Source organism: Pongo pygmaeus, chromosome 9, assembly GCF_028885625.2.
Source record: "Pongo pygmaeus isolate AG05252 chromosome 9, NHGRI_mPonPyg2-v2.0_pri, whole genome shotgun sequence".
Lineage (NCBI taxonomy): Eukaryota > Metazoa > Chordata > Mammalia > Primates > Hominidae > Pongo > Pongo pygmaeus.
Window position 1 is genome coordinate 64,557,518 of NC_072382.2, and position 14,549 is coordinate 64,572,066.

The 14,549-nt window shown below is 46.2% G+C and overlaps 1 protein-coding gene across 2 annotated transcripts in view; it reads left to right on the forward strand.

Annotated features, from left to right (window-relative positions):
- Positions 1–3,142: 3,142 nt before the first annotated feature.
- Positions 3,143–14,549, forward strand: part of GALNT18 (polypeptide N-acetylgalactosaminyltransferase 18) — a 356,848-nt gene continuing 345,441 nt past the window's right edge. Inside the window, exon 1 of one of the 2 annotated variants that reach the window (XM_054438882.2) lies at positions 3,143–3,886. In XM_054438882.2, coding sequence (XP_054294857.1) covers positions 3,652–3,886 — 235 coding nt within the window. In that variant the 5' untranslated portion in view covers positions 3,143–3,651. The remainder of the gene's footprint in view (positions 3,887–14,549) is intronic. The other variant, XM_054438883.2, reaches the window with a different exon arrangement.

The following is a 14,549-nucleotide window of genomic DNA, read 5'->3' on the forward strand; positions in this document are numbered from 1 at the left end:
GGAAGTCCTATTTAGCTCGCCCTCAGTTACATCAAGAGAAGAGCTGCCTACCCAATGTAAAAGATGGGTGAAATCCAGAGGCTGTAGTAGATAAGCCCTATCAAGAATCTTCAGCCCCATTGTATATGCCTCAAGGCACTCACTCTCCTCTTGTGGCAGGAGTTAAAGGAGACCCTAGATTCTAACTCTAAGGATAAGTTTGAAGAACTACATTGTACTGGAGTCTCTGGTAGGCCTGCTTACACCTATTATCTGATTAACTCCTCACAATGATCCCCAGCAGGAGGCAGGATTTATTTAAAGTAAAGGAGAGGAAACACTTAGGAGTTAGATAAATGACCAAACTTGAGAATCAGAAACATCCTTACAATCCAAGGATGATTTTTAGCAGCTTCCTGAGCTCAGAAAAGAGGCCCATATTGACACAAGGAAATTCAGATTGGATCTACCTATCTGGAGCAAAATGGGCAGAGTCTAGGACAACTGGTCATTTACACAAAACCTCAGGAGCACAACTATTACTTGTAGGATTGGATGTATGGTAACTGAATTCAGGACTAAAGGTATGAATTGCTACCCAGGTATTGTTTACGAGGGAGCTTGCAAAGGGACTTTTTTCTGACCTGTGACTGCAAAATCTTTGTGAGCAAAGCCTTTATGCCCCCTCCCACTTCCTTTGTTTGTAACCAAGGGATTAGGGGTCTTGAGTGGAAAGTTGAAGGTACTGGGGGTGACCAGTACCTGGAAGAAACCAGCCTTTCATTTTGAATATTTTGTCAGCCTATGCAGATCATTGTACTACTGATGGTGAAGACAGACATTATGAATAGAAAGCCAATGTGCTGGAGCCCAGCTAGCCATGATGAGATGATCCCCTTGGTGCTCATAGCTTTAGTTCCTGTTAGCTTCCCTTAGGGGAGACAGGGCTGATACTGGTAGGTAGAGAAACCAAGTATTGCTAAACAGCAGGATGGAGGTCATGGAGCTGAGCTCTGGCCTGGAAAGGGAGTGACCATATCTGGAAGGAAACTCACATGATCCTAACCACTCACTATGTGTCCTGCACTAATTAAAGCCCTTTCTGGAACATTCTCTCAGTTAATTTTCACAACCTGTCCTCAGTCAGGTATTGTCTACCTACATTTGATACATGGGAGAAATTGAGCCCTACTGGCTTTTTGAAATGTGTCCAGGCTCTCATAACTAATACATGGTGGATCTGGGATTAGAACCCTGTAGTCTGCCTGCACCTCCAGAGAAAATTCTTTGAACTGGTCAACCCAAACCTGTGACTTTTCGGAGAGGAGAACCTGTTCAGCATTCTTCTTTTGTTGTATTCATCCCCTCTACAGTTACACATTATCTTAGAGGATCAGCTGTACAAAATTTAGGATCACACAATTCACTTTGTTTTCTTCTTGACTCTCATTTTTTTAAACTTGGGTTTTAATTTTTTTCCATCAAGAATGTGAAAAGAATGACTATTGCCTCCTCTTTCTAGTCCTGTGGTGGTTTAGGAAGATCCCAAGAAGGGCTGAACTTCTAGGGCTCCTCCTGGGAGAGGGGGCAGAACAAAAGGAAAGATTACACCTTAGCCTGAACTCAAGGGCATTGCTTGTAAGTCTGTCCAACCAGAAGAAAGTTCAGATCCTTTATCTGTGAGCTGGATTATACCTCTGGAAGAGGAAAAAGGGAGAAACAAGTTTTACTCCCTCCTAGAGGCAGATTTCTCTACCTTGATTTTTTCAGAAATTGTGTACATTCTCTCCTCTCATGTATGTATCTCCTACATACCATACACACAATTTTTCTCCCCCTCCTATACCCCAGCCCATCCCAACCCACACCCACTGTTCTCTCTTCCAGCTATGGATCAAGGGAAATCTTCCAGGGTCCCTAGTTGGTATCTATTTTCATAGCATCTTTGGGGAGGTTTTGTAAACAAAGCATTGGTAGAAGGGCCCTTAGCTGATGGGGCCATAAAGTGTCCTTTCTTTGGTTTTGTGCTCTCCCTCTCTTGTGGGGCCAGTTATTTGAATCCAGAAGATATCCCAGGATGGAGCTGCCCCGAGTATTTCTGTGGCTGGTTGGAAGGCTGGCACACAACAAAGTGGGCATGCAGCAGGCTGCCTCCCTGGCTTAGGCCAAAAAAATAAAGCAACTCAGAGATGGAGAAGAGGCGGGAAATCTGTGTTGTAAAAAGTCTTTGTTTAAAGGAATTCTGTTCAGGTGCTGAGAACGGGGTGTTCAGCAGAAGAAGATAATATGAGTAAACATTGGCACTAAGAACAAACACAGCAGTATCACTCTGCGTCTGGCCTCCTCCTGTGCTCAGTCACAGGTCTCTCCCACCGCCCTCTCTGATAGCAATCACAAACAACATGTAGAAGGGCTTTACAGTTCAGAGAGACCTTAATTCCCCCCAGCGGCATTTCCTTGCAGGGTTTCCTTATGCACTGGATGACCCTGGTTCCACATAAATGAAAACTGGGCTTAAAGGACACATCCATGTCCTGGGAGCTGTATAGACTTAAAGAAAAACCTAGATAGGGGCAAAAATTGGGGCAGGCGGTGGGGGTGGGGAAGAAGTGGTAGAAAGAGTCATCTAATAGGTCACCAATGTTGCTTCTGGGAGGTTCCCGGAGGGTTGGCTCCTTTCAGCCAGGTGTAGGGCCAGGTCTGGACACAAGCAGGGGGCCGGTGGCTGAAGGGCAGAGGGCAGGGTGGAGGCCCAAGTGAGGCCAAGGAAGGAGTGGATGACCCTGGGGCTGGCACTTCCTTGGCTTCTCAGCGTCCTGGCAACCAAGAAAAGATTCCGGGAGTCGACTGGTGGCACCAATGCGAGAAGCCCCGGGCGGATGAAAGAAGCTGACCCGTGCGACCCCTCAAAAACCAGGAGATTCCTGCCCAAGAGCAAGAGATGGAATTTCCCTAACGGAGGAAGCTGCCGACCTAAGGGCTGGGACTGGCAGCGCGCCCTCTCCGGGAGCTTCGGGTCTGGGGCAGCCTGTGCAGGCGCGGGTGGAGGCCCGGGCGCGTCCCTGGGGGCGGGAGCCAGGGGCGGCCAGCAGGTGGGGCCTGGGGGCTGGACTCCGCCCCCCGCTCCCGCCCCGTTGGTCCGCTGCCGCCCAGCACCGGCCCCTCTCCCGAGCCGGAGCGCGATTGGTGGCGGTGCTTGTCGCTCGGAGGGGGCCGGGCCGCGCTGCTTCGCGGCTCTCCCCGCCGCCGCTGCCGCTGCCGCGGTTCTCCTAGCAGCGCGGGCCGGTCAGACCGCCAAGGCAGCCGGCGCTGGCGATGGGGAGCGGCGTGGCCGCCGACACAGGCAGTGGCAAAGTTTCCCAGACGTACACATCTGGACGCGCGGCTGCTGGCTACCCGTGACCCCTCTAGGAAGGGCTCAGGGATTTTTAATTTGGAAAAAAATCCACCTGGTTTCCTTTGTCAAGGTCTTTCCGGGTGGCCAGCGGCAGGAGCTGCAAACTTGGGCACGGCGGCTTCACCCGCAGCGGACCGGGCTTTGGAGAACCTTGGGACTCAGGTGCTGAGGTGCCCAGCGGCTCCGGACGTGCTACGGGGTGTGAGCGCGGGGGAGTTCGGGGCGCACGACAAGGAAGGGCCCCCGGGAGCTCTATATGGAGGAAGGAGCCCAGAATGGTGTGCACCAGGAAGACCAAAACTTTGGTGTCCACTTGCGTGATCCTGAGCGGCATGACTAACATCATCTGCCTGCTCTACGTGGGCTGGGTCACCAACTACATCGCCAGCGTGTATGTGCGGGGGCAGGAGCCGGCGCCCGACAAGAAGCTGGAGGAAGACAAAGGGGACACTCTGAAGATTATTGAGCGGCTGGACCACCTGGAGAATGTCATCAAGCAGCACATTCAAGGTACGGGCGCCCCGGAAACTTGGGTCGCCCATGAGGCGCGGGATGCCCTGGGGCTGGTGGGCATCAACTCAGCCACGGCGGGGCTCTGGGGCCTCAGATGCGTGGTAGTCGTGGGGCCTGCGTGTGAGCTCCTGCCTGCGTTCGGGACCCTCTGTCTGCGGCCGTGCGCGCTTCCCCGGGGCACACGTGTGTGCGCAGGGCTGCACGAGCGGATATGTGCAGCTAGCTGGCGGTATGGGGGCGCGCTGCGCACGTGTCCAAATGTGCGTGTGACTCTGGGCTGGTTGCTCGCGGGCTCTCGGGATCGCACACAAGTCCGGCTCAGAGTGTGTGTGCATATGAATGTCTGTGTGTGTACAAGAGGGGACGCGCGGGCAAACGAGCTTTTTTGGCCACTGTAGGCGTCAGGCGAGATGCCCGCGCGGCGGCCCTGACTATTGGCAGTTAAGACCCGCAGGCTGCCGGACAAGCGAGGCTAGGAAAATTGCGTTGTATCAGCCCCAGCCCCAGTCTTGCTGTGATCCCGTTGGTAGGCGATGGGGAATGCAAGGAGCCCTCTGTGGTTGGAGAGCCGCTTGAACCTATAGCAGTCCCTACCCCCACCACAGCCCGCGGGTCCAGGACCCTCTCCAGGAGCAGGTGTCAACGCCGGGAAGTAGCGCTGGAGTCTCTGTCCACTGTGGTGATGCCTCCGCCCAAGACTGCAAGAACACGCCCTGGGCTGCGCCTTCCCCGCGGAGCCGCCCGGGACCGGGTGAAGGCCGATCCCTACAGTAGCTCCACTCTCAGGCCCCGGGAGCAGCCGGGGCTGAGCAGACAGACCTACCTGGGTTGGGTCTGAAGTGTAAGGTTACGCTGGTTGGGTGCGCTCCAGACCAGCGCGGGGGTCCAAAGGGAGGGTGGGGGCTGCAGGGCGCTCTGCCGAGGCGACCTAGTCAATGAGCTGTCATGGGAGGGGATGGAGTTCCGGGCGCCAGGAGCACTGGTGCCGGGAGTGCACACACACACACACACACACACACACGCGCGCGCGCGCGCTCACGTTCACACTTCTTCGCCTCCCCGCGCCCCTTGCTTTCTTCCAGGTGTGTGAGCTTCTTAAGGGCAGGGCCGAGCTTGGTTCCCCTGTAAACCTAGCAGGCCCACCAGGCTCAGGGGCCAGTGCATGGCAGACCTTGGCAAAATCGAATTAAACTGAAGGCTTACCCCCCGCCCCCCGCCAGGAGCACTCCCTTTTGTTTACACGTGGATGTCTGAATTCCAGTCCTTGCACCTGCTGCCCTTGCCAGAGTAGAGATGGCTCCTCCGTCTGAATTTGGTGTTTCCCCAGGTGTCCAGAATAGTTCCTTCCCAGGAGGGGAAGGTTCAGGGAGGTTCAGGTGAGTGCAGGAGAGGCATCCACACCCATAGTGCTTCCTGACTAATGACTTCAAAACAAGCCCATGGCTTCGGCACCTTCCCAGAAGAGAGGGACATTGACAGCTTCTTCTTCAGACCTGCCTCTGCCTCTCAACCTGGCACTGGGCTTGAAAACCAATTTACCTATCTGTGGTTGCCAGTTGTTGTTATTTCTTATATGTCCTTTTCCATCCCATAGGTCTTGATTGACTATTAATCAGCAATAGAAGTACAGTGTTTCCCCCAGGGTGATTCAGAATGTTCTCCAGGAGACACAAAGCCATGCCTTACTTTGACATTTCTAGTTTGCCGACAGATTTTGAGATTTTCATTCACAGATTGTGTGTGTGTGTGTGTGTTCCTGGAAAATGATTCTCTTGTGCTTTTCTTTCTGGTCAGGCAGGAGGTGAGCAAGGTACTGCTTTGGGGATGCTTTCAGGGGATGCCATTAACCCCTGAGCCTGTCACGGAGTGGGTGCCTGTCATGTGGAATGTGGACTATGTCACATGATTTCTAAGGTTCCACATGGAAACAAGCATGATGTTGAAGTTGAAAGGAAGCATTGTGATTTTTCTCCCCAGAAACTTTATAATTATGTGTTGTTCAGCACTTTCAAATCTATACCTGAAAAATTGGAGAATATAGGTTAAAAAAATAGGAGGCAGGGTCCCTAAAACACGTGTTGTTCCACTTGTACATGTGCAATGACCCCTGTGGGTATTCAGAAATAACCACAGTCTCGACAGAGGGCCAAAGCTGCAACCTATAGGAAGGTAGGGAAGGGTCAGTGACTTGGAAAGACTGGAAATGAGGCAGGCAGGGGCAGAGGTTACCTGGTTGGCTGTGCCATGATGGTGTAGCAATGACCAACAGCTCCCTTTGCCACGCTGGGGCCATCCTGAGCTGGGATTTAGGAAACAGAGGTAAAGGGCCTATAAAATTTGGGGCTGGTCAAGTGCAGCTCTCTGAAGGCAGAGGGTGGTAAAGGACAATAAGATCAAGCTCTTGTGCTTGATGGTACAAGCTGTTTATGTGTAACCCACTGTCAAGTTCCCTCTAGTCAGCATAGCCCTTTGAACAATCCAGTTTACTTTGCTGAACCGGAGGGAATAAGGGGTAATAATAAGAGCTAAAATAACATAGCACCTAGGATATGTCAGGCCCTATTCTAAACACTTTACATATATTGAATTATTTAATCTTCACAACCTTATGAAGTAGGTAATATTTGCTCCATTTTACAGATATGGAAACTGAGGCAGGGAGAGGCTATATGATTTGTCCAGGGTCACACACTGGTATATGGTAGTATAGGGATGTAAGCTCAGCTAGTGTGGCTTCAGAAGTCTAAGTTCTTACCCATGTACTAAACTATCTCCCAGGAGGGCCCCAGGGTCCCTTGGAGTCTGTTGACATTGGTGGAAGTGGGTGTCAGAGGAAGAGACCTCAGAGGATGGCTGAGGGGTGAGGGAGTCAGCAGCCTTCCCACTTGGAAACTCCATAGATAAACTCAGGTTTTGCTTTGTTTCATGCCAAGAGGCAGAGATTCCAGTCCTTTAACTAATGTTTACTGAACATGCAGGACAGTCCCTGGCACATTCTACAGAAAGTAGCTGTGGGGTGGAAGCCTGGGTGAATGGATGAGTGCTGATGCCTATGGCCATGTTGGTCATTAATGAAAGTGTTACCACTCTCCAAAAAAGATGTTTTGCTTTGGAGTCTTGTCCAGGCTCCTCTTTTCTTTAGAAGGAAAGTCTCCTGGAAGCTGCAAATGTCACAAAATGTTCTGTAGGATGTTCCATAGGACTTGCAATTAGAAGAGGCTTTGGAGCATCACCCCAGAGGTCTGTTCTAGTCATGACTGAAAAGTTTATTTTCGTCTTGGGAGTTGCAGTGATATTTCCTTTTAATTTGTTTTCTGATTGAATGATTTAATTAGATGGTGTTTGGGAATCTCTTGGGAATATAAATTGCAGTTTTGAGAAGTTTTTTGACCAAATAGACGTCAAATGAGAGGGTGGATAACTTATGAGTTTTTAAAAAAAGCATCCTGGGGGTTTAGAAACACAAAGTAAGTGTTAGTAAGTGTTAATAAGGGTCAGGTTTCCTCCATCTTAGGAGTAGAAAGATCTGATGGCTTGACATGGTGAGGCGGATGAAGCAAGAATTTGCTAAAGGAGTTCTCAATGTTGGAGAGTGCAGGAAATGGAACTGTTGATTCAGTTCTTATTTTGGAAATTCAGTAAAAATAAAGATAGCTTTCTTCTTTTCTTAGTAGCTTTCTGAATATGGAAAAGAATGTGCCAATGTTTAAGAAAATATTTAAAAATGCATAAAATTGCCCATAATTCATTCTACCCTAAAAATCAGTTTGCATTTTGAGCATTTCCTTCTGGATTTGTTCATTTGCCTCCATATTTCAAAATGAAGGTGTAGTCATGATTTACATGTAATTTTATATGCTGCTTTGTTCACTTTCTTTTTGTTAACGAAGCACTATTTTTTCCATATTTGCTACATAGTTTATTGGTTCAACATTTATCTGTTGGAGACCTAATGTGTGCCAGGCACTGCACTGGGAAAGTGATTGGGGATTACAGTGGTGAACTGTACACTAAAGAGACTCTACAAGAGTATGGGCACTCTTGGTCCTTGTCATAGCGGACTTGTTTTCAAAGGACAAAGAATCCCTCTTAGTCAACGTGGTCAGGGCTTGAGTTAGTTAATAGAAAAATCGGTTAAAGAGGAGAGTACAACAAAATATTACATACATGCAATTACATATTTTTATTTTAGTGTTATCCAAAATGTACATTCATTTGCTAGACTTTTGATATCAGGCCAAAGTTTTGTCTTTGGGATGCATCTGCCAATTGGCGTTCTGTTCATCTTCCTTGCACAAACCACCCCCATAATGTCCTGTTTACAAAGTTTGACTTCTAGTTCTGTTTTCTTTAAAATTCATTGGAAACTTAAAGGTGCTTATGAAGTAGTCTCAGTGTAGTAGCCTAAATTGTTATGATTTTTGTCTGATCTTTTGCAATGATTTTGCTCACATGTAATTTGATTGCTATTCTTTAACTGACTACCCTTTATAAAGCCTTTGCAAAGCACTTAGAACTTAAAGTAATTTTCTTAGAAACAACACTCATCTTTTTAGCAGTCCTATTTCATTGGTTTTTATAATACGTGATTAGGTTATGCCATTACAGTGACAAGTACAAATAGTGTAAACACGTTTGAGAACAAACCCAGTGGACCACTGGTAAGTGTACAACTCAACTATTTGCAGGAGCTGTGGGCAGTGGTACTAGAGACAAATAGGGTTTGTTACAGAGGGAGTGGCAAGCATAGTTAATCTGGAGAATTGATTAAATGGAGAGTTTCTAAAGAGAACTTTTACTGTATTTTTAATGACTGCATAGTATTCTGTCATCAGTATACCATTATTGATTCAACCACTTTCCTATTATTGGACATTTGTTTTGCTATTATAATTAGAGCAGAAATGAACATCTTCACCTCACTGTTTTTTGAATTATGTTTAAGGATGTCTTTCCAGAAGTGGGATTAGTACTGACTCAAAGAGTCTGAACATTTTTATGAAAGATTGTTTTTTCAAAAGGAAAGCCTTTCTTTACAGCCACCAACAGTGTATTATTGTACCAAAGTCATGGAGCCTGGCCAGCATTGGGTGTTATCATTCAAATTTTTCCAAGTAAATGTAATCCCTGTCAAATGCTCTATTCTTTTGATTTGTACTCCTTTGATTACTCTAGAACTTAATATCCTCCCCCACCTCTGGTGTTTGTTTTATCTTGTGGGACTATTTGTGTCCTTGCTCATTGTTCTCTAAGACTATCAATGTTTGGCCAGGCGTGGTGGCTCATGCCTATAATCCCAGCACTTTAGGAGGCCAAGGTGGGAGGATCACTTGAGCCCAGGAGTTCAAGACCAACCTGGACAACATGATGAGACCCCCATCTCTACAAAGAAAAAAAAAAGAAGAAGAAAAAAAGACTATCAGTGTTTGTGATTTGTGTATTTTACGAATTTTTTTGATAAATATTTTGCCGGTATTATATGTTACGTACATAATTTTAGTTTTACATAGATGCCTTAGGGCAGTGGTCTTCAAACTGTGTCCCCAGGAGCCCTAAACTTGTAGAAGGTTTGATCTGGGGCCTGAGAATTAAAAGGGTTAAGTGGGGTCTCCCAGACTCTGCCTGTAGGTACTCCCTCCCCTCCCTGCAAACAACAAAACTCCACTGTCTTCTGTTTTCTATTTGGCATTCTATAAAATATTTCATTTTATAAAAAGGTTCTACTTTAAAAAAAAAAAGTTGAAAATAACTGTTTCAGGAAAAGAGGAAAGATCAGACTGTTACATTTTTGCGAGGGATGATGGTGGTATAAACAAATTCAGGAGAGTAAATAAATCTAAAAGGAAATTGAATTCCTGGGTGGTGTTCTTGTAACATCTATTTACCCTTCTGAATACCATGATTAATAATGTATTACATTATGTGACTAATTTCTAAATCCATTATCTTACTTCATTGAGTCAAGATCATCTCAACAATGGAGAAATGGGTTATTAACTGCATTTTGTTTCCTGAAAGTTTATTAGTCATATCATGTGCATATTAATGTACACCAGGTCAGTAACAGCAGGTTGTTCGCCATGACTACAAATCATTTATGGTCCCTAAGAATCAGCAGATGTCCTGGGCTTGGATGTTTTTCTGTCTCCTATAGCTTATGGATGTTACTTAGAATTGGCTCGTGTTCTTCTCATCTGATTTTTGACTTGGCAGCGTTTGTGAAGAAGAGGATATGATGTTTGCTGAGTGCTTGGAGTTTATTTGAGGAAGGAGTGTCATTTAAATAGTAAAGCTATTTGTCCCCTGGAATGAACTGTTGCATGTGAAATTATATTAGTAACAGTGATTGACATTTTGAGAGAGTTCAATAGCAGGACTTAGGAGTTGAGCCTAATTACCTTTGTTAATAGTTCAGAACCACAGCTTTATGAAGAAGAAAAACCTTGCCAAAGGACACAACTTTTCCCCATGACCAAAGAATCTTCATTTTTAGCCAGAAGTGTGTAGGCTGTAAAATAAATGAATTCCACATTCTTTCCCACTCATTTGACATAAATTGTTATTTGCCCTTGATAAGTAGGTTGGTGGAGAATCTCAAGGAGAATTCAGAATGAAAAGTGTCAGAGAGCCACGTCTGGTTTTGTCATTTATGAGGGCCTTGAAGGTCAGCTTTAGTCACTTGGGTTAGGCTGGCCTATGTTTTCCCAAAGGTATTTATGGGATTCAGAGTCACATACAAGGTTACTGGAGCTTCTTCATTACCATCGTATAGGATTTCTGACCTCACTTCACTTGAATAGCTGAATGTGCTTGATATGCTTTGAATGTTTGTCCCCTCCAAATCTCATGTTGAAATGTGGTCCCCAGTATTTGAGGCGGGGCCTGGTGGGAGGTGTTTGTGTGAATGGCTTGGTGCTGTCTTCCTGGTAATGAATGAGTTCTTGCTGTATTTGTTCATGCAAGAGCTGGTTGTTTAAAGAGCCTTGCTCCTCCTTCTCCCTCCCCCTCCCCCTCCCCCTCCCCCTCCCCCTCCCCCTCCCCCTCCTCCTACTCCTCCTCCTCCTCCCTCCCCCCCCTTCGCCTCTCTCTCTCACTATGTGACATACCTGCTTCCCTGTTACCTTTTGCCATGATTGTAAGCTTCCTGAAGTCTTCCCAGGAGCCTAGCAGATGCTGGACTTTGAACAGCTTGCAGAACTATGAGCCAAATTATAAATTTATAATTTTATAAATTACCAAGCCTCAGGTACTCTTTTATAGCAACGCAAAATGGACTAATACAAAGCTATTGTCTTGATTTGGGTCTTGAGGGTCTCCTTTGGTTTGTGGCAGAAAGCCAAGCTTGGCTTTTTGTTAGCTGGGTTCTATCTAGGAGATGGGGACAGACAGGCTGCCCTGTGGAGAAGCACATTGCCGAGCAGTCCAGCTGGAGGTGATGTTACACAGAAAGTTCCTGGAGGAAAAACCTGGCTGAATGTGAGTGATAAATATAACCAGAAGGCAGCGTGGTAGGCTTTGGGGAGAGATGGAATTATGCATGAAGCAGAAGGGCAGAAGCCATACAGGTGGGATGACACTCAAGTCAGGAGCAAGAGGCAGAGTAACTGAGGTCCACTGGTGGCTAAGCCACCATTAATGAATGGTGGGCCATGCTGTTTATGCTGGCCTGGAATGTCTCTTGAAGGGTGGAGCTTCTGCCTTGGATTTGGCAGGGATGTGGTCATTTCATGGCTCCTACAATTGTTACTGAATCTCACTTGCCTTTGGGGTTAGAGTCAGCTCCATCTGTAATGCAATGCTTGAGCCCAGGGGTCCTTGATGTTTCCCCCTTCCTCATACATATGCCTACATACAGGGCATGTGCCCTAGGGCAGGGCTAGGAGGATGCACCTCCTAACACATTGCATTCATTCTTACTCCACCTTTTCTTTTCCTACTTGAGAAAGCATATTAGTATGCAAGGGAATGTAACAACCTTGAAATCCCTTTAATTTATTAGAGTTAAAGCTAATCATTCATAAGCTTTGGTACTTAAATTATTGTTATTCACTAATTACCTCACAACTGTTCCACAGCACGGTATGTTGTGGCAGTGATTGGGAATGACTGCTGTTCTGGAATCTTATCTGTGGATCTGTATGCCTTTTATAGACCCCTGTTGTTCCAGTGCAGCCAACTGGAACTTTAAGCCAAAGGATTCCTGGTTATGTGAACACTTAAGCTTTGGTGGTTTTTCTGACTACATAATTATGGATTAAAATATGTTGCTAGATAGTTCATCCCAGTGGGGATGCAGTTTTGAGATGTAGTTCTCTTTCACTGCCTGACATTCAATTTCAGTTTTGGGAAGGTTTATTTTTGGGAGATGAAGCTGTCCTTAATGATGCTAGTGGAAACCCCTGAGTGTCCAGCCACAATAAACATTCAGTGGCTTCCCTTACAGAGCCACTGCTAAAATGGTTTTAGAGCCAACAGGCATACTTTGCTGGGCTACTTCCCATTGCCACCATCCTTTAAGAGCTCACAGAAATACAGTGTTTGGGAAGATCCAGAGAAGTGGCATCTGCACTCATCACCTTGAGACAGGTGAGAACAATGAAAAACGAGGCCTACAAGGAGGCTTGTGGCCAGTTCCTTAGCATGAATAGGTTCATTCTACAAATGCGCTGAGTTTAAGTCTCAGAGCAGAGTTCCCTGATCAAGATTGCTGAGTGCTGCATCTTAACAAGCTCTGGTGCTTTGTTGGGTTTCACCAGCCTGACTTGTGCATCCATCTCTGTCCCTTGGGAACTTGGAGTTAAAGGCCATTGAGATCCCAGAAGAGCAGGAAGGTAATTCAGGGACTCTGGCAAGACAGGATTCGAAGCTTGGCTTAATAAATGTTGTGCTAATGGCATCTGGGGATTTAGGAGAACAGTAACAAAATTGCTTAGGCCAATGGATATGAGAGTTAGAAAGCTAAGGAGAGATTTGAAGCGACAAATGAGAATCCTAGCTAAACCCTTGATTTATTTTAAGAGCAACAGGCATATAGAGAATTAAAGATTGATTGTATCAAGGGAATGGAGAAAGAGAGCTATGGTACTCCCGTAGGTCAGGGACTGGCCCAGGTGCTGCCCAGGCATGATTACTTATTTATTTATTTCAATGAACAAATAAAATTGTAATTTTTAAAATTAGTGATTCCTTTTCATCTTTACAACATGGTAAGGTTACCTTTTTTCTTACCTTTTTAGAGGTAAGAAAATGAAGACTTAGAGAGTTTGTTCAAGGTAGGTCACAGGGCTGATGGGTGGTAGAGCCAAGAAGGGAAACTGGCTACAAAACCAATGCTCTCTACAGAATAGGAAGGAGGATGAATGTTTCTCGTAGAGAGGAATGGGAGATCATCTTATCAAACATGGTGTTTGAGTGTAAGCTCAGAGGCCTCAGGTCAAGTGGGGGGCCAGGCAGGGTCTTGGTTTACATTTGTGTCTACAAGGAACCTGGAGGGTAGGGTGGGCAGCAGTAGAAGGCCCTGGTCTGGAAGGGTGAGGGAGCGGCCACCACAAAGCTGTGGACAGCCTTTTCTCCTAGCTCACTGTGGGGCCTCCAGGAACTGGTCCTTGTAAAAAAAGCAGAGTGTTCCAGCTGCCGACTAGAGCTCTTTCAGATTCATTGTGACTTTTGAGCACCCAAAATGTCCCAGGCACCAGGCTGAGTGCTTTCCTGTGCCCTGGCATAGTCACGTGTCTTTCAGGGTGACCAGCTTATCCTGATGTGCCTCACACTTTCCCTGTTTTAAAACTGAAAGTCCCAGGTCCAGGGAAGCCCCCAATTCCCTGGGCAAACCTGGATGATTGGTCATCTGAGGCTTCTCACAGTGGTGAATTCTATTCCGTGATAACTCCTAGCACCGGGGTAAAAATAGCCTTTCTGATGGTGCCGCATCCGGTCTTCGCTGTCTGCTCGTGAATGCTGATTTGCTTGAAGGTTACAAAGAAGAAGGTGAGGATCCACAGCCCCTTCCCCATTTTCCTTGCCCACACAGGCTGCCTCCTCTCTTCTTTGTTATTCCTTCCACTTTGGCATTCTCTGGTTTTCAACTGTCTGAGCCTCTCAGGATTTGGAAAGGAAGAAACAATTGCTGTAAAGGAAAGCTCTAATAAAGTGGTTTGGGCACAAAACATCAGCAGCTGTTTATTTGCCCAAAACAGTAGGAGTCCCTATTAATAACCTTGTGAGTTATATGCTGGGAAGTTAAAAGTAAGCAAAAATCTTACTCAAGACCCACAAATGTAACTTTATTCCTTTATTGAACTAATCTCTCTTCCTGTTTATGCTGGTGACATTTTCTATTATCCATGTAGAAGATCCTTTTTGATCTTCCCTTACAGATTTATTTAGCTATGCCTTGGTTAGCATCCCAAGGCAGAGGGGTTTTCTGGTTTCTCTATTGCAGTTATAATGCTTTGTGTTTATATGGTTCATGCCTCAAAGGATTTCAACAAGCGGGACAGGCTTTGTCTAATTAATCATCATATTTTCCTGATGGGAGAGAAGGAGCTGCAGAGGAAGGGAGGGTCTCGAGAAGGCTTCAGACCTGTCAGCTCATGGGCTTGGAGAAGTGAGTCTTTTAACATTTTGGTTTCTTCCACTTCTAAATCTCATTTTTAATAAT